This window comes from Haematobia irritans, chromosome 2 (genome assembly GCF_050003625.1).
Source record: "Haematobia irritans isolate KBUSLIRL chromosome 2, ASM5000362v1, whole genome shotgun sequence".
Taxonomy (NCBI): Eukaryota; Metazoa; Arthropoda; class Insecta; order Diptera; family Muscidae; genus Haematobia; species Haematobia irritans.
Genome location: NC_134398.1, coordinates 32,423,963 through 32,445,610, shown reverse-complemented (window position 1 = coordinate 32,445,610; position 21,648 = coordinate 32,423,963). Strand labels below are relative to the sequence as shown.

General features: G+C 28.8%; 1 protein-coding gene across 1 annotated transcript; it reads left to right on the top strand.

Annotated features, from left to right (window-relative positions):
* The first annotated feature begins 1,730 nt into the window (after nt 1–1,730).
* On the top strand, nt 1,731–17,582 carry l(2)k09022 (HEAT repeat containing 1 homolog l(2)k09022). The gene is made up of 4 exons (XM_075293714.1): nt 1,731–3,022; nt 3,089–3,348; nt 8,261–12,076; nt 16,337–17,582. Exons 1-4 carry the CDS (start codon nt 1,857–1,859, stop codon nt 17,488–17,490), a joined length of 6,396 nt encoding a protein of 2,131 aa, XP_075149829.1. The 5' UTR covers nt 1,731–1,856; the 3' UTR covers nt 17,491–17,582.
* Nucleotides 17,583–21,648: the final 4,066 nt, after the last annotated feature.

The window sequence follows — 21,648 nt, the reverse complement described above, 5'->3', positions numbered from 1 at the left end:
TAAAAGTGTGACAAAAAAATAAAATTTTCAAACAATTTTCTATAGAAATAACAATTTGACAAAATTTTTGCAGAAATAAAATTTTGACAAAATTTTCTATAGAAATAAAATTTTGCAAAATAAGATTTTTTTTAGAAAATTGTCCGAATCGGCTTTAAAACATACAAATACTTTTACAATAGTCTTTAAATTTGATATTATGTAATTTTAGCACCATTTGGTTTCGAAAAGTGAATTTTTAATTCATTTTTAGTACTTTTTCGTCAACATCATTTATCACTCCATTTATCCTGAACTCCATACATTTTTTCTGTATTTTTCTCTCATTTTTTCATCTCATAGTGTTTCCATAGACATTATAATACATAGATGATCCACTATTCTCTTAAAAAAAATGTGTCAGTTCCAAAAATTAATTTTCTGACATTTCGTTTTGATTTTTTCGTAAAGAGTCAGTCCCAAACATTAATTTTCGTGTATTCGCTTTTGTGTTGTTCGTAAAGAGCAATGCTGCTCAAAATTTAATTTCGTATTTTCGCGGTTTTGGTCACAATTTTTTGTTCAAATATGAACTTTTAGTATATTATTTTATTTATAAATCCTCTTTATTCGTAATCTCGGAACTGCAATCATACTTTGTCACACATGGCTCATCTATACCCTGCCAACATTTTTTGAATTTGGGGGCGCTTCTGAGAATCCCCACTACGTCGAAAACAATCATATAAGACATCAAAAACTCGTCGGAAAAGCGCCGTCACTATTGAGAAGTTGTACCACGCCAAGTTACTACGAAAAAGTTTCTCATCAGTGCAATTATTAGGTGCCTATTTAGATCAATTTCGAAGGACGCCAATAAGAACCCCTGCAAACTATCAGAAAAAGTGCATTTTAAGGTAATTGTAGAAGAATCATTGTGGTCAAGTAAAACACGATTGTGTAGATGTTTATTGATTTGATTAAACATTTATAATTTCTTATAAATATAACATTTTTCGGTTTATCTCATCACATTTAACATAATTTTTTGCATTAATAAAAGAATGATATTGAGTTGTAAGTAGCAAGTTACATATTGCAGCGTCTATCAGCCAGTTTGTTTATTTTCGATGGAGACAGCGTGCCTGGAAAAATATTTTAAAAACGATCACTTTATTCTATTAGGAAAGTCTAAAATTGTTCACCATATACCTTTCACAATTTTAAGCGTAATATCTATGTTTTAAGAACTTTATTTTCATTTTTATTTAAATAAAATATAACAAGCTGGTTGCGCTTGGCGTTTCACAAAAAATAAAATGGCTCTTCTAACAGTAGTGATGGCAAAATACTTTCACGTACATTTTGTACTTTTTGATATGCTTCCCCCATCACAGTTCGCGTTGGTTGTGGTGACATTTACGAGTCTGTGGTAGAGATGAGGATGAAATGGAACTTTGAAATGCTGGCAGGGTATTATAATGTCTATTGGCCAGTTTCTCATCCCCCGATTAATTTTAACCGGTGGATAGACCTCCGGTTAGTAAAATTTTTGTATGGGATCAGCTGTTTTATCGACACGATAAATAATAACAAGACATTGAGAAACTGGCCCTATGAGTGTTTCTTCTTCCAGTAAAAGAGAGTACATCTATCTCTTGTCGGCATATTCTATGACACTGACTACAATTCGTGAGTACCCGATATGCAAGTACTCGCTAACTTACCAGCACAACCACGTTTTTATTTTGACATTTCAAGCAATGTGTTCGGTTTTGCTGCGTGTTTACAATTTCTATTGAATAAAAGTTAAGAATTTATATAAAAAATTTAATTGATTTTTGCCCACCAGTGTTAAAAACACAAACGCCAAGACCATGTCTACGTCATTGTTTGAACAATTGCAACGCCTTAAGGCTCCACAGTCGGGAGTCATAGCTGACTCGAAACGCAAAGCCTCAATACTCTTCGATCCCAAGGAAGCAGCCAGCAAAGATCGCAGGACAATCTACGATTTGGGTATACATGGCTTACAGGAACTTATCGTTATCAATCCCTCGTTTCAACAATTCGAAAAGACACTTTTTGATGAGAATACCTTGCAAATGGAAAGAGCCGTAGAGATGAAAGAAGTCAATGATTTGTTGAATCAGAATATTAAGAAATTCCTGCAGCATTTGAGTCCATACTTTCTGTTGAGACCAGCCCATCTGTGTTTGGAATGGTTGGTACGACGTTTTCAAGTAAATGAATATAATCGAAATGAATTAATGGCATTGGTGCTGCCATATCATGAAACAAATGCCTTTGTAAAGGTAATACAAACTTTTCGCTTAAAAGAGTCTGATAAGGAATGGTTTTGGCTTAAACCTTTGCAAAAACCAGGAAAGCCATTGGCTAAATCTGCCATACTGAATAAGGCAGCCACAGATAAAGGCTTCTTGAACTTCATTTGTAAAATAACCACAGAAGCCATTAAAGAGCTTGGTCCTCAGGCCCACTTGTTGCAAACTCAAATGAATTTCTATGGTTCAGTGGTGGTGGGAGCTTTAGAAGCCGCTACGGATGTACAAGAATGGCACATAAGTACACTATTACCATCGCTTATTAAAGGTTTATCCTCGGATACCATTGATTTTGTATCTGCTGCCTATATTATTGCAGCACGTTTGGTGGCCCGTACCCAGATTACTACAAAATTGTGTAATGCCATTATAACCAAAGTGGCCAATGTTAAATTTGATCGTTTACAGCGTACAGCTGTTCTATTGCTAATATGGGTCTTTGATAGCCAGAAGACATCAGAGCCTAAATTCAATGAAAACACTCTCCTACATTTGATCCAACAAAAATGGTTAATTTCAATTTTGTCTACATTGGCCAAAGAGAATGTAGATATACAAGCACTTTGTTTAACCCTGATATATGAATCGGCTAAAGCTATCTATGATCAGCATGCACAAATGGCGGTATACCAAAAGTTTTTGGAAAATCTGCTTGATGAGGTGGTATTTCCTCAGAGTACTGCACAAAATGTTATCAGGTATGTAGATGTTTTGTTTAGATTATTTTGGACTAACTGGATTTTTTAATTTTCCTTGTTTTCTAGCACCGTTCTGGATTGTTATGCTCCTGCGGCTACTCAAAAATCTCACAAAAATACTTTGAAACATGGTGATGTTATTGAATTGGATTCTGATGAGGATGAAGCAATGCCCAATGTAAATTTCCAATCTTGGTATTCAGACTACTTACATAAATTGGAACGACAATATCCTACGGCATTCGATATAACCATAAAAGAGTCATTGTCCAATAAAAATATGGAAAATTCAGCAAATCGAAGCAAAGCCATCAAAATGGCATTGGGTAAGTTAACAATTATTCCACAATTATTCTGCTAAAGGGTTTTAAAAAAATTTAGTAGCGTAAGCTCAAACTTTATAACAGAAGGAAATTATACAAATCGACTTTTCATAACCTTAGATCTTTGTGGCTGACTGCAAATGATTCCAAAAACGGGAAAATACAAAATTTCTAAAAGTACTTCTAAAGAAATTCTGTATTGGAAATTTTCCAGTTCTATGAAAATGTACAAATTAACACGAATCGTATATAAAATGTATTTACCGAAACCATTATATTTTATATCAATTATCACCCATGTTCTGAGTATTCTCAGCGCCACCTATAGGTGAAAAGAACATATACCTATACATACAAGAAAAAAAGGATTTATCCAGTTTGGTCCAGCAAACTAAAAAAAAAAAACACCGAAAAATTAACTTTTTAACTGAAAATGTTTAAAAATATTTTTCAATGTGTATTTCCCAAGTTTTTTACTTTTTGAAATTTTTAAAAAATCGACTTTTTGACTGACCTATCGTTTGTTTTAAAAATTGGTAAAGTTGGCTTATTTACTTTTTTAATATTCTCCTTAGGTCTTTATGTATTTCTTTTAAAAGAAATATCGTCACAGATACTCATAAATTTATCAAAAATATTTGCATTGTATTTACCTTTCAATCTTATAACGACTTTGCGATATTGGTCAACATCAAAAGTTATTTTGTCGATTTTTCTCTATTTTAAAAATATCTAAAATAGATTTGAAGATTATAAAAATTCGACTGTGATTTTTTTAGACAAAAAGTCCATTATCTTGTATATCATGGTATAGACAAGAATGTCAATATCTTCTTGGTTTCTCAATACATGGAGGAAATCTATATTTCATGAAGTTTCCATTATACCATACCTTACATCTGCCACCTTGTTTCGTGTGGCTAATCGAGATGAGTTTATATCTTTAAGTGAGTATTAAGTTCGAGTTTAGCCGCTAAAATCGCTAAAGTGAAAACTAAATCAGTAAGAAAAAGGCATAAAATTATACATATTTGTTGCAAATTTTATTATAACTTAATGGGGAATAGCGCAAAGCAAATTTTTATAAAGTTTGTATACCTTAAAATGGATTATTAAAGAAAAGTAATTGTGAAAAAATGACGATTTTAGCGGCTAAACTCGAACTTAATACCCACCTATTGGAAACGTTTCTATTCGCCCATAGATGGCTCTGAAAACTTTATATCCTCATTTGTTCTCACAGCCACCGCTATATTCGTTGTGATTGTTTGTAACGAATTGGGGAATTCATTTAAAATTTTAGACTTAATTTACAAGTATTTTCCGTTTCGTACATATATGTTAACAAAATGTGTGCACCAATTTATTGTCATATAAAATTTGATTGTAATTTTGAAATATAAACAAATCTGTAGATTTTACCATTTTTTGCGAGTATGCTAACTATAGGATTGTTACCATTAATTTCGGTCACATGAGCATTAATGCCAAAGACACCGTCACCTTTAGGGTGTTGCAAACATATGTTCTAACTTATACCCTGTTCCACAGTGTGGTGCAGGAAATAATCATGAAGGTTCATTAGTCGAATTTTAAAATTTCGTTACTTTTGTATCCATGGTTTTCAAGACGTTGCAAAAGTTGACCTGGTCATTATAAATTTCAAAGACCAAGGCACTATTCTGTTTTCCGAGAATTTTCCTATAACAAATATTGGTCCTATACCTCACGCTGAAAGATAGAGTACACGGTTGCCTCAGTTGGTAGAATTCTACCAAAAATTGTAGATTTTTTTACAGTTTGATAGATTGGTAGAAGTCTTTATGTTTCGGAAGATTTTATAAAACATTCTATAGAAATAAAATTTCGAAAAAAATACAATAGAAATATTATTTTGACAAAATTTTCGAAGGAAATAAAATTTTGACAAAATTTCTATAGAAAAAAAATTTTAACAAAATTTCTGTAGAAATAAAATTTTCACAAAATTTTCTATTGAAATACATTTTTGACAAAATTTTCTATCGCTAAAGTGAAGAAAAAGGCATAAAATTAAACATATTTGTTGCAAATTTTATTATAAAATATTGACAAAATTTTCTATAGAAATAAAATTTTGACAAAATTTACTATAGAAATATTTTTTTACAAAATTTTCGATAGAAATAAAATTGTGACAAAATTTTTTATATAAATAAACATTTTCTATAGAAATAAAATGTTGACAAAATTTTCTATGATAATAAAATTTTGTAGAAATAACATTTTGACAAAATTTACTATAAAAATATTTTTTTGACAAAATTTTCGATTGAAATAAAATTTTGACAAAATTTTTTATAGAAATAAACATTTTCTATAAAAATAAAATGTTGACAAAATTTTCTATGATAATAAAATTTTGTAGAAATAAAATTTTGACAAAATTTTTTATAGAAATAACATTTTGACAAAATTTTTGAATAGAAATTAAAATTTTCTATAGAAATAAAATGTTGACAAAATTTTCTATAATAATAAAATTTTGACAAAATTTACTATACAAATATTTTTTTGACAAAATTATCTATAGAAATAAAGTGTTTAAATTTTGCGAAAATTTTTAAAATTTTGACAAATTTTCTATGAAAATAAAATTTTGACGAAATTTTCTATAGAAATAAACTTTTGACAAAATTTTCTGTCGAAATAAAATTTTGACACAATTTTCTATGGAAATAATATTTCGACAAACTTATCTATAGAAATAAAGTGTACATTTTGAGAAAATTTTTAAAATTGCGACAAATTTTCTATGAAAATTATTTTAACAAAATTTTCCATAGAAATATAATTTTAAAAAAATTTTCTATAGAAATAAAATTTTGACAACATTTTCTATGGAAATAAAATTTGGACAAAATTTTCTATTAAAATAAAATTTGGACAAAATTTTGTATAGAAATAAAATTTTGATAAAATTTTCTATGGAAATAAAATTTTGACAAAGTTATCTATAGAAATAAAGTGTTTAAATTTTAAAATTTTTCTATAGAAATAAAATTTTGAGAAAATTTTCTATAGAAATAAAATTTTAACAAAATTTTCTATAGAAATAAAATTTTGACAAAATTTTCTATAGAAATAAAATTTTGGCAAAATTTTCTATAGAAATAAAATTTTAACAAAATTTTCTATAGAAATAAAATTTTGACAAAATTTTCTATAGAAATAAAATTTTGACAAAATTTTCTATAGAAATAAAATTTTGACAAAATTTTCTATTGAAATAAAATTTTGACAAAATTTTCTATAGAAATAAAATTTTGACAAAATTTTCTATAGAAATAAAATTTTGACAAAATTTTCTATAGAAATAAAATTTTTCTATAGAAATAAAATTTTAACAAAATTTTTCTATAGAAATAAAATTTTGACAAAATTTTCTATAGAAATAAAATTTTGACAAAATTTTCTATAGAAATAAAATTTTGACAAAATTTTCTATAGAAATTAAATTTTGACAAAATTTTCTGTAGAAATTAAATTTTAACAAAATTTTCTATAAAAATAAGGTGTTTACATTTTAAAATTTTGACAAATTTTCTATGAAAATAAAATTTTTACTGAATTTTCTATGTAAATAAAATATTGACAACATTTTTTATGATAATAAAATTTTGTAGAAATAATATTTTGACAAAATTTACTATAGAAATAATTTTTTGACAACATTTCTCTAGAAATAAACTTTTGACAAAATTTTCTATGGAAATAAAATTTTGACAATGTTATCTATAGAAATAAAGTGTTTAAATTTTGCGAAAATTTCTAAAATTTTGACAAATTTTCTATGAAAATAAAATTTTGACAAAATTTTCGATAGAAATAAAATTTTGACAAAATTTTCTATCGAAATAAAATTTTAATAGAATATTCTTTAGAAATAAAATTTTGACAAAATTTTCTATAGAAATAAAATTTTGACAAAATTTTCTATAGAAATGAAATTTTGACAAAATTTTCTATAGAAATAAAATTTTGACAAAATTTTCTATAGAAATAAAATTTTGACAAAATTTTCTATAGAAATAAAATTTTGACAAAATTTTCTATAGAAATAAAATTTTGTCAAACTTTTCTATAAAAATAAAATTTTGACAAAATTTTCTATAGAAATAAAATTTTTTAAAAATTTTCTATAGAAATAAAATTTTTACAAATTTTTCTATAGAAATAAAAATTTGACCAAATTTTTCTATAGAAATAAAAATTTGACCAAATTTGCTATAGAAATAAAATTTTCTATAGAAATAAATAATAAAAGTTTTCTATAAAATCTTTAAACATTTTAATTTTTGTGTTATTTCATACTATGTTATGAAAGTCCATTGTAAGTTCTTCCGTTTTGGAGGAGCAGTATATTTTGCTTGTTGTTGCTGACTAAAATCGTTAAAACATTTAAAATTCGACATATTTGCAATTCAATTGATATTTATACACCCAAATAGCAGGGATTATTCATTCATTTGTTTTTCATACTAACCATAAAAATTAGTTCAAAAACTTAAAAATAAAAATGTTTAAATTTCGTCGATTTATGGTAAAATTTTCTTCAAATTTAGGCAGATTATGTTTGACACGAGTGGCAACCGTGATAGAGAACCTTTAGCGGAGAAGAAGAATGGTTTGGTTTTTCACGTCTTTTTTGGTTTTTATGTAAGCTGCACATTTTATATCTTATTTTACATACAGAATTTTTAAAAGGAAAGGAAGAGTAATTCTCGATAATTCTTGTATGGATTATCCGATACTCGACGATACCCATTTTAATGCCTTTTTCTTATTTATTTATTCTTAATATCCAAGGGATGCACATTTAATATATTTAAAAAAATAAATTTTATATTAACTCCTTATTTTTGTTTCATTACAGGCTATCGCCTACAATCATTTGATAATGCTGCATGTGATATCTATGAAAGTCTTTACCATCATGCTGCCCATATACGTTTTATGGCTTTGCAAAGTTTGGTGAAAAATCTCAAAGATTATCAAAAGAGGCCACAAAACTATCAACTGCTCAAGGAATGTCTAGCAGATCGTATATTGGACGATAGTAAAGATATAGTGGAAGAAATATTGAAATTACCCACAGCAGATATATTGGAAATTATGGGAGCTGAAAAGTTTGTGGAAGCTTTAATAGCCATCCTCTATAAAATTCAAATCAATCCAGGAGAATGGCAGAAACTAAGCACAAAAGTTGTTAAACACTTGACTAGCCCTAGGGTTATTGAAGAATACGATAATAATTTAATATTGCTAGCCATAATGCCATTGATATTTCCTGTGGATAGTGAGGCTACTTCGTGGAAGGCCATAGAGGATATAGTGAAAAGTCCATTGGCAGAAAGAATGCAATTTTTGAAAAAATTGCAAGTGAAAACAGGAGATAAATTTAATATAGCCGATTTTAAGAGACAATTTCTGGATGTGGTCTCATCGAGTCGAGAAACACCCACAGTTCTGGCTTTGTTTGAGAGTGTCCAATCAAGGGGTAGTGATTATTTCAAACAAGCCATACAATTCTATCATTTCCTGATGTTGATAACGGCTTGCCTTAAGCAGAGATATACAGCCAAAGAAAGCCGGGAGATATTTATGAAAATTTCCGAATATAGTCAAAAATATAAAATCAAACATTTGGAAAAGGAACAATGGAAAGTTATTAATCAGCTACGTTATATTCCCTTGGAATTGTTTAGTGACTTTTTGTTGACACTCACCCGGCAAACAGAATTGAAAAATCTCTCCAAAACCATGTGGGAGAGGGAAGATGCCATGGATTTGGCATTTTTCCTAGATGTATTCGCCTTGGTGTCGGAGGAATGTTTTAGCAAAGATAAAAAGCCAGAAGAACAATTGGAATGGTCTAAAATATTAAAAGAATTATTTGATATAGTCTTCCAGGGCGAGGCAATAATGAAAATGGAATTTTTGGCTAACTTTTATGTCTACGATGAAAGGAAGGCAGTGAGGGATTTTACAATAATGCGTCTAAGGGGATTTAAGCTAATGCAAGCATTATTGAAGAATAATAAAAATGCTAAGGATTTAAAACTGGAAATAAGGCATATACTAAAGCTCACAATGGCCTTATTAAGTCCTTCACAAGTTTTACGTTTGGAGGGCTTGGAGACTTTGAAAATGCTGATGCAAGAATCTATAGCTATGGAAGAAATACAAAAAAATTTTGTAAAATCTTTATTAGAACGTTGGGAGGAAATTTCCATGGATCATGAACAATTTCCATTGGTAATGTATGCTTTACTCAAAGGTGGTAATACCAAGCAGGCAATACAAATGGGCTCAAAGATATTAAAAGAAATTGTAATGATTTTACAAAGCAATGAGTCATTGGATCAAGCTGTATGGGTTAAACAGCTTTTAAAAGCCATTGTCCACATAAACGATGATGAGGATATAAGCAATAAATTAATCCCATTAGCTTTGAGAGCTCTGCAATTGTATGAAATGGAAAATACTTTGAAACATTTAAATGATCCCTATGATGCAATATTCCGTTTGGTAACGGCACGCTTTAATCCTCAAACTATAGAGAATATTTTAATGGATAATCCCAAGGCTTGGAAATTAATCGAAGTTATATTCCAAAGTAATATGGTATTTATAACACAAGAGGGTACTTTGAAACCCATACCTTGTGTTTTCCTGGAAACTATGGATGAAGGGATCTATGAGAAAATGCCTAATAAATTCAAACAACAATTTTTCCTTTTGATCATCAAAACCTTGGCCGAAGCAGAAAATGATACCATATCCTTGGCTGCCAATAAATTACTCAAGAAATGTCAAGTGGATTGTAAACCTTTGAAGGAGCTATTGGAAAATATGTATAAATCATGTGGCGACTCAAGTAGGGCAGTAACACCAAGGCGTAATGTAAATAAACGAGACAATATGCAATCGCCTGTAGTACAAGTTACCGGCATGGATTGGAAACAAGGTGTGGTCCTTATGGAATTGTTAGAGAATAAAAAGAAATTGGAAAATACCTCAGTATTGATACCAGCTCTATTCGATTTACTCAATTGCTGTTTAGCAGTGGAGGAACAATCTTCTGTGGAATATACCAAACAATTGGTATTATCGGCTTTATTACACTGCTGTCAGAAAGCCATAGAAGATGGTTGTAATTTACAGACGACACTACCAAAAACTACATTCCGTATGGATCAAATTGTGCAATGTTTAAGGGCATCCCAAAATCCGCAGACACATCATAATGCTTTGCTATTACTAAGCCACTGTGCCAATCTCTTCCCGCAACAAGTCCTACACAATATTGTGGATATATTCACATTTATGGGTTCGTCGGTGGTGCGCCATGATGATGCCTTTAGTTTCCACATTATCAATGACATCATAATTTCTATAGTGCCCATTTTGGTTAAGGAGAAAACGGCTGTTGTCCCCGTTCTAAAAGTGTTTTCCGATATTATGTTGGATGTTCCCGAGCATAGACGTTTGCCTTTGTATACTAAACTCATCAGCACCTTGGGTTCGGAACAATATCTTTGGATGTTTTTATGTGTGGTCTTTGAGGCCCATGTCATCGATGATGAAAAACAAAAACTTTTACAAAAGAAAAATTCCAAATCCCCCTCCTCCGCCTCCTCCACGGCGATTAGTAATGATCAAATGGCCAAGAGAATTGAAATTGTTTTGGAACTCACCAATAGTTTTGGGCCACCCATTATATTGGAGACTTGTATTCAACTCATGAAATACATTGAAAGTTTACCCATGCAAAAGCAGGGAGAACGTAAATCTATCCCAACAAATTCTGATCCATATAATACCGATGCCTGTCTATTCGATGTGGCCGGGCGTTCAGCCAAACAATTGAGACATTATAAATATGTTATAATGCAATTCCTATCGGCCATTACCTCATCACATGAATTCCTTAAGAAAATTGCCCTACTCACCGATACGGAAATTTTGGAAATGAAAACATTCTATCAGAAATTCATAATACGGATATTATCCTATGTCCCTTTGGTTACGGCGGCCATAGCCGAAGCCGAAGAAACTTCACAACAGAAATTCTGGAAAGTTATTCTACATCATTTGCATGATGTTTTGGATAATTCCATATCTTTACTCTCGGCCGAAATGTTCCTAGTTGTGGTCAATGGTCTAATGCATCATCAACTTTTATCGATACGTAAAAAAGTCATTGAGCTATTGATCAATAAACTCCAGCTGAAAGATGGTTTCTTTGATGCTGTTAATCCTCAACATTTTGATAATCTTTTGAAGCCATTAGCCGAAATTGTTAATGGCATTTTGGAACGTTCAGACACCAGCCAGAATGGTGGTGCTAGTGCTGTTGATACTTCACAATCAAATGAATTGGTTTTCTTACAACAAACTGCTTTGATTGCCATTAAACTACTATCGAAATCATTTGCCCTCAAGCATATTTCGGAATTTAAGGATATTCTAAGTACACTCACCAAAATCACACGTCAACGTTCTCCCATATCGAAAATTGTTTTGGCCACTGTTGTCTTAACCATGATTGAAATTTCCTCGAATTTGAAAGCCCATTCTATAGCTCATTTACCGAAATTTATGCCTCAACTCATTGAAGTTTTACAGGATCAAGCTGAATTGGTGAGACAACAGCCACCGGATAATGTATGCGTAGCAATTGTTACAGGTGAGTATGGGTGGATAAATAGCCTAAGGTCAACAACATTTAAATGAGAAATCCTAAAGGTGATCAAATTCATAGAAACTTTTCAAAGTTATAGGAATTACTTAATTTGTTTAAACTAACGAAGAAATTTTATTTATATAGAAAATTTTTGCCAAATTTTTTATTTCTATCGAAAATTTTTGCAAAATTTTATTTCTATAGAAAATTTTGTCAAAATTTTATTTCTATAGCCAATTTTTGCAAAATTTTATTTCTATAGAAAATTTTGTCAAAATTTTATTTCTATAGAAATTTTTTTCAAAATTTTATTTCTATAGAAAATTTTTTCAAAATTTTATTTCTATAGAAAATTTTTTCAAAATTTTATTTCTATAGAAATTTTTTTCAAAATTTTATTTCTATAGAAAATTTTTTCAAAATTTTATTTCTATAGAAACTTTTGTCAAAATTTTATTTCTCTAGAACATTTTTGCAAAATTGTATTTCTATAGAATATTTTTGCAAAATTTTATTTCTATAGAAAATTTTTGCAAAATTTTATTTCTATAGAAAATTTTTGCCAAATTTTTATTTCTATCGAAAATTTTTGCCAAATTTTTATTTCTATCGAAAATTTTTGCCAAATTTTTATTTCTATCGAAAATTTTTGCAGAATTTTATTTCTATAGAAAATTAGGTCAACATTTTATTTCTATACCCAATTTTTGCAAAATTTTGTCAAAATTTTATTTCTATAGAAGGTTTTTTCAAAATTTTATTTCTGTAGAAAATTTGTTCAAAATTTTGTTTCTATAGCCAAATTTTGCAAAATTTTATTTCTATAGACAATTGTGCTAAAATTTTATTACTATAGAATTTTATTTTTGTAGAAAATTTTGCTAAAATTTTATTTTTATAGAAAATTTTCTCAAAATTTTATTTCTATCGAAAATTTTTTGCAAAATTTTATATCTATAGAAAATTTTTGCAAAATTTAATTTCTATAGAAAATTTTTGCAAAATTTTATTTCTATAGAAAATTTTTGCAAAATTGTATTTCTATAGAAATTTTTGCCAAATTTTTATTTCTATAGAAAATTTTGTCAACATTTTATTTCTATAGAAAATCTTGTCAAAATTTTATTTCTTAGAAAATGTTTTCAAAATTTTATTTTTATAGAAGTTTTTGGCAAAATTTTATTTCTATCGAAAAATTTTGCAAGATTTTATTTCTATAGCCAATTTTTGCAAAATTTTATTTCTATAGAATATTTTGTCAAACTTTTATTTCTATCGAAAATTTTTGCAAAATTTTATTTCTTTAGAAAATTTGTGCAAAATTTTATTTCTATAGAAATTTTTTTTTATTTAGAAAATTTTTGCAAAATTTTGTCAAAATTTTATTTCTATAGACATTTTTTGCAAAATTTTTATAGAAAACTAGACTAACCCGCTTCGCTAAGCCTTCCGAAGTATATTTGTAGGAACATTTTGCATTAACTTAGTCAGCCATATCCTTCGAGCTGAAAACAAATTTGAAGAGATTTGAATTCGGACAACTTGCTTTTTTGTTTATATACAGAAATACGGCGAATATTCAAATGTAAAACGGTCCGTCTTACCAAATATGCTTTGGTGGGCTCAGGGATGCGGGTCGGGTTACGCTAGTAACTTAAAAAGTCTAGCAGAAGCCTGTGCGAAAATCATAAAAGTATGTAACGAGTTCCCATTTACGGACAACCTTCTACTTTCAATTTTCAAAAAATCGGACAAAAAGAATCCTATCCCCAACTTCGCTCCACCCAGACCAGATGTGGGAAAATCACAGACCCTATATTAATGTCACAAACTACTCAACGGTCCCTATAAATTCCAAGTAAATCGATAAAGTTTATTTCACTATTCCTCTTCCCCAACTAGATATCGAAAAATCATGTACCCTGTAGCAATTTAATCACCTCCTCCCACGTTCCCTGTAAATTTCAAGTAGATCGGAGAATTTTGCTATATTTTTTTTTAAGGGACGTCACTTCCCCGAAAATTCCAAGAAAATCTAGAAGCTTTTCTTCAAGTGTGGGGAAAGGAGAAGGTTCCCTCACCATCCAAATACCCAAACAAAAGGTACACCATATTTCATAACCTTCCCCCACGGCCTTTGTAAATTTCAAGAAAAATTAAGAATTTTAGTTTTTCAGTTTTAGAGGAGGTTCCCCTACCCTTGTGTAGATGTCTCAGAAAATGTCAAGCACATTATAAGTCCAGTTTTCAAAAAGCAGGACAAGGAAGGCCTCTCTTCCAGTCCAAATATCTCAAAATCAGGTATCCAATATTAATTTCATAACCTCTCCCCACGTCCTCTGTAATTTTCAAATAAATTGGAAAAGTTTAATTGTTTCTCTGTATGTACTTAAGAAGAAGCGGATGTCTTCCTATGCCCATGTATTTTCCCCGACCAAATATTAAAAACATCAGGAACCTGAGATACATTTCATAACCTCATGCAGTTTTTTCCGTAAAATTTCAGTCGGAGAATTTTAGTTTGTTTTGTTTTCACTGTACTTTAAAAAAAAAGGTCGGACAGTAGGGAGGTCCCCCTCCACGACCAAATATCGAAAAATAAAGTAGTCTTTTTTGTCTAGACGACCCCTTTAACCGTCCCTGCAAAATTCAAGCAAATCGGATAATTTTGTTCCAATTTTCAAAAAGTCGGGCAAGGGGGATGTCTTCCCTCCCCGTCCAAATATGAACACAACAGGCATCCCACATTAATTTAATAACCTCACCGCATGTTCTCTGTAAATCTCAAGTAAATCAGGGAATTTTAGTTTGTTCACTGTACTTTAAAAAAGTCGGACAAAGGGGAGTCTCCCCCCGCGACAAAATATAGAAAAATAAAGAAGCAGATCTTGGTCTAGATGCCAACCCCAACCTTCAGTGAAAATTTCAAACAAATCGGTCAACTTTGGCCCAATTTTCGCGACCAGGTATCAAAAACTGAGGTACCCTATTTTCACCACATGAGCGCCCCCTACGATCTCTGAAAGTTTCAAGTAAATCGGTTCAGCCGTTTCCGAGCTTACCCGGAACATACAAACAAACAAATAAACATACTTTGGATTTTATATGTATAGATAGATTGTTACACAAGTTTATTTCTATAGAAAATTTTTGCAAAATTTTATTTGTATCGAAAATTTTGTCAAAATTTTATTTCTATCGAAAATGTTGTCAAAATTTTATTTTAATAGATTTTGTCAAAATTTGATTTCTCTAGAAAATTTTGTCAATTTTTTTTTTCCTATAGAAAATTTTGTCAAACTTTTATTTCTATATAAAATTTTGTAAAAATTTTATTTCTGCATAAAATTTTGTATAAATTCTAGCTGGAAAAGATTTTTTTTTTGCCAAAATTTGTTTCCACAGAAATTTTTTCAATCTTGAAGTACATCTTAGTTGGAGAGAATATTTTGCAAAATCAACCAAAATATTGTCAAAATTTGATTTCTCTAGAAAATTTTGCCAAAATTTCATTTCTATAGAAATTTTTGTCAACATTTTTTTCTATAGAAATTTTTTTGTTAAAATGTTATTTCTATACAAAATTTTGTCAAAGGTTTATTTCTACAGAAAATTTTTGCAAAATTTTATTTAGAAAATTTTTGTAACATTTTATTTCTCTATATAATTTAATCAAAATTGTATTTCTATAGAAAATTTTGTCAAAATTTTATTTCTATAGAAAATTTTGTCAAAATTTTATTTCTATAGAAAATTTTGTCAATATTTTATTTCTATAGAAAATTTTGTCAAAATTTTATTTCTATAGAAAATTTTGTCAAAATTGTATTTCTATAGAAAATTTTGTCAAAATTTTATTTCTATAGAAAATTTTGTCAAAATTTTATTTCTATAGAAAATTTTGTCAAAATTTTATTTCTATAAAAAATTTTGTCAAAATTTTATTTCTATAGAAAGTTTTGCCAAAATTTTATTTCTATCGAAAATTTTCTATCGTAAATTTATACAAATTGTTTGTCAAAATTGTATTTCAGTAGAAAATTTTGTCAAAATTGTATGTCTATAAAAATTGAAGTACATACGAATGGAGAGTAAAAAATCGACCATTTTTTGTTAGCGTGATAGGCAATGATATCAGCATCAATCAATCAATTCATCATTGTTTCCATACGGCAGATCTCCTTTGTTTTTAAGTGAAAAAGTCAGTTCTTTATTATTTCTAATTAAATACTGTTAACTTTCAATTTTTTGTTTTGTTTTCAGGCATGCAGAAGCTTTTTGAAACACTACCTCTCTTCTTGGGACCATACATTGTGGATATTATCACAGCACTGAGTTCCATTGGAACACGAATCAAGGCACAAAATAATGAAAAAGATCAAAGATCGAGTAGTGCTCTACAGAAAATCAATAGCATATGGTCGAAAATAGCAACGGATGTTCCATTGCGAATTTTGGTGCCGGCCTGCGATAAAGCCTATAGCAAATTAATGGTGAACAAAAATTATGCGGATATATCAGTGCTGATGAAACTCTTACACCAAGCCATAACTCATGCACAAAATAAGGATTTGGCCATTGTAATTACCGAACTAACTGGTCTATTTATGCAGGCTTTGGAATTCCGTTTGCAGATGAAGACATCCGCTCTGGATAAAGATGTTATAGCCCAAACAGAATTTTCCATTATAGAGGCGCTGGTGGCTTGGATTTTGAAATTGTCGGAGAGTTCATTTAGGCCTCTCTATCATAAACTCTACACTTGGGCCTTACAGGATGCACAACAAAAGGAAAAACTCTTGACCTATTTCCTATTAACACAAAAAATAGGAGAATCATTAAAATCTCTATTTGTGCTATTTGCCAGTGAGTTTATAGAGGATGCTGCCCGTTTACTCAATGAATGTTGTAATACCAATAACTCTGATGTGGATATCGAGGCTGAATATCTAACGGCTGAATTGCTTAAGGCTATTTTGAATACCCTCTACAATATATTTTTGTATGACAGTAAGGAATTTGTAAATGCTCAACGTTTTGAATATCTCATGCCTGCCATTGTGGATCAATTGGAAAATCGTTTGATTTTGGAAGATGAGAATTTACAGCAAGTCCTGGGGCAATGTATAGCCCAATTGGCTGTCGATGTATCGAGTGATGTTTTGTGGAAACAATTAAACTATCAAGTCCTACTAAAGACACGTACAAGTGTACCCGAAGTGAGAATTTTCGCTTTCAATTGTTGTGTTGAAATTGCCCGTAAATTGGGAGAAGACTTTACGCCATTGTTACCAGAAACTGTACCCTTTATTGCTGAACTTTTCGAAGATGAAAATCCTCGAGTGGAAAAGAACACCAGGAAATCTGTCCAAGAATTGGAGGTTATTCTGGGAGAGTCATTACAAAAATATTTGTAGGCATTCATACTATTAGAATTGGAAATAGAAAATGTTTTTAAAACTTTTATTTTTTTTTAATTCAAATAAAAATCAAAAAATTCTGATATATATTTAAATTGGATTATGTGGAGGACAACAGTGGTGGTATTGTATCAAAAATGACCAACAACAGGGAAACAGAGGGGTCGAAGCCTTCACTATAGAACAGAGTATACAGACACAGAAGAATCTCCTAAAACACCAAAAACTCAGTTAAAAAGCAGTAACAACAAACAAATATTAGAGGATTGGAATACAACGAAGCAAAAAAACCAATGGTTAATAAATAAGGGTTTTATCGCAAATTTTGGGAAAATCGGGCGATACATATACATTGGAGCTATATGTAAATCTGAACCGATTTCGATGAAATTTTGCACACTTGAAGGGCGCTAAATTAGATTAAGTTGTGCCAAATTTGCCGATCGGTTAGTATAGACGCGCAAATTGACCCAAGTCGGAATCCGGGGATACATATATATGGAAGCTATAACTATATTTATAGAGTAGTATCCTGTTGTTGTATTATTGTTAGTATATTAATGTTAGAAATAAGAGAATTGTTTTGAGTAGTATTTAAAATGTTGATTTAAGTAACTGTATAAGGCCTTTGTAAGGCTTAGTTACATATGAAAATAAATAAATTAAATTAAATTAAATAACTAAATATGTCCCGATTTCTTTCAAACTCAATAGCGTTTGTCCTTGTGCTAAAAAACGTCATGCATCAAATTTTATTACAATCGGTTAATAATTGCGATCGGAATACTGCGAACAACAAATACATGGACAGACGGACGGACACCAGGGGCTAGATCGACCTTGGAGCACGGTTGCCACTCGAGCCAAAAAAAATCTACCAAAACTTGGAAAAAAAATATACCAAAAAACTACCACAAAAAAAATATTTTTTTAACATATTTTTTTTTTACGGAAAATTTTGGCAAAATTTTATTTTTATACAAAAGGTTGTCAAAATTTTATTTCTATTCAATTTTGTTAAAATTTTATTTCTATTCAAAAATTTTGAAAAAATTTTATTTCTATAGAAAATTATGTCAAAATTTTATTTCTATTCAAAAATTTTGTTAAAATTTTATTTCTATACAAAAATTTTGTTAAAATCTTATTTCTATACAAAAATTTTGTCAAATGTTTATTTCTGTATAACATTAACCAAAATTATAGAAAATTTTGCCAAAATTTTACTTCCGTGGAAAATTTTCTCAAAATTTTATTTCTACACACAAAAATTTTTTTTTCTGATTCAATCACCAAATTAATTGATCCAATTAATTTTTTAATTGAAATGTCTTCAATCACGAAAATGATAGTATCAATCACAGTTTTAATTGGGCATAGAAAAAATTTTTAATTAAAAAATTAATTGATTTTTTCAGCAAATTTCACTTAATTTTTTAATTGATTCAATTAAAAATTTAATTGATGTTGATTGCAAAACTCAATTAATTTATCAATTAAAAAAGGTAACTATTTTTAACTACTTTCTGAATTGGCTTAGAGTTTTTATTTGGATTAACAAATGATTGTTTGAAATACATTTTTAATTAATAATTTAAAAAAAAAAATCAGCACTTTTTTTAACTGAATTAGTCTTCCGAATTTGATTAAAAAGTTAATTGTATCAATTATTTTTTTAATTAAAAATTTTAAAATTTTCCATCATTGACTTAATTAACTTAATGTTTCTATCATGATTAAAAAGTTAATTGTATCAATTAATTTATTAATTGAAAAAATTTTCAACTTCAATTAACTTTTTAATTGGAAATATTTTGGTGATATTTTTTTCTGTGTATAGAAAATGTTGTCAAATTTTTATTTATGTAGAAAATTTTGTCAAAATTTTATTTCTATAGAAAATTTTGCCAAAATTTTATTTCTATAGAAAATTTTGCCAACATTTTATTTCTAAAGAAAATTTTGCCAAAATTTTATTTCTATGGAAAATTTTCTCAAAATTAAGAAAATGTGAAAATTTTATTTCTGTAGAAAATTTTGTAAGAATTTAATTTCTATAGAAAATTTTGGCAGAATTGTATTTCTATAGAGCATTTTGTTAAAATTTTATTTATATAGAAAATTTTGCCAAAAATTTTATTTCTTTAGAAGATTTTTTAAAATTTTATTTCTATAGAAAATTTTGCCAACATTTGTTTTGTAGAAAATTTTGCCATAAACTTTATTTCTACAGAAAATTTTGCCAAAATTTTATTTCTATAGAAAATTTTGCCAAAATTTTATTTCTATAGAAAATTTTGCCAAAATTTTATTTCTATAAAAAATTTAACCAAACATTTTATTTCTATACAAAATTTTGCCAAAAATTTATTTTTATTATTATTATATAGAAAATTTTGCCTAATGTCGAGTTTTAAAAATTTTGTCAAAATTTTATTTCTGTATAACATTTGCCAAAATTTTATTTTTATATAAAAATTTTGCCAAAAACTGTACTTCTATTGAAAAATTTTCCAAAATTTTATTCCTAAATTTTCTCAAAATTTTATTCTTATAAAATATTTTCACAAAATTTTAGTCCTATAGAAAATTTTGTCAAAATTTTATTTCTATAGAAAATTTGTATACCCTCCACCATAGGATGGGGGTATATTAACTTTGTCATTCCGTTTGTAACACATCGAAATATTGCTCTAAGACCCCATATTCTGGGTCGTGGTGAAATTCTGAGTCGATCTAAGCATGTCCGTCCGTCCGTCCGTCTGTTGAAATCACGCTAACTTCCGAACGAAACAAGCTATCGACTTGAAACTTGGCACAAGTAGTTGTTATCGATGTAGGTCGGATGGTATTGAAAATGGGCCATATCGGTCCACTTTTACGTATAGCCCCCATATAAACGGACCCACAAATTTGGCTTGCGATTGCTCTAGAGAAGCAAATTTCATCCGATCCTGCTGAAATTGGGTACGTGGTGTTAGTATATGGTCTCTAACAACCATGCAAGGATTGGTCCATATCGGTCCATAATTATATATAGCCCCCATATAAATCGATCCCCAGATTTGTCCTCCGGAGCCCCTTGGAGGAGCAAAATTCATCCGATCCGGTTGAAATTTGGAACGTGGTGTTAGAATGTGGTCTCCAACAAACACGCAAGAATTGGTCCATATCGGTCCATAATTGTATATAGCCCCCATATAATCCGTTCCCCAGATTTGATCGGATTCATCCGATCCGGTTGAAATTTGCAACATGGTGTTAATATAAGGCCGCTAATAATCATGCCAAAATTGGTCCATATCGGTCTATAGTTCATAATCATGGTTGCCACTCGAGCCAAAAATAATCTACCAAAATTTTATTTCTATAGAAAATTTTGTCAAAATTTTATTTCTATAGACAATTTTGTCGTATTTTATTTATATAGAAAATTTTGTTAACATTTTATTTATATAAAAAATTTTGCCAAAAATTGTATTTCTTTAGAGGATTTTATTTCTATAGAAAATTTTGTCAAAATTTTATTTTTGTAGAAAATTTTGTTAAAATTTTATTTCTGTAGAAAATTTTGCCAAAATTTTATTTCTGTAGAAAATTTACAAAAAGTGTTATGTTTATAGAAATTTTTTTAAAAATTTTATTTCTGTAGAAAATTTTTTCAAAATTTTATTTCTATAGAAATTTTTTTCAAAATTTAGAAAATTTTGTGAAAATTTTATCTCTATAGAAAATGTTGTTAAAATTTTATTTCTTTAGAAAATGTTTGTAAAAATTTTGCCAAAATTTTATTTCTATACAAAATTTTGCCAAAATTTTATTTCTATAGAAAATTTTGCAAACATTTCATTTCTATAGAAATTTTGTCAAAATTTTATTTCTATCGAAATTTAAAAAATTTTATTTCTGTAGAACATTTTATTTTGTCAGAATTTTATTTCTGTAGAAAATTTTGTCAAAGATTTATTTTCATTTCTACAAAAAAATTAGCCAAAATTTTATTTCTATAGAAAATTTTGTCAAAATTTTCTTTCTATAGGAAATTTTGCTCAAAATAGAATTTGTCAAATATTTGAAAAGCGGAAAAGTCGCCTTTTTGATTCTCATTGCAATCCTTGGTATCTATCGTTCAGCAAAATCAAAAGAGAAATGAAA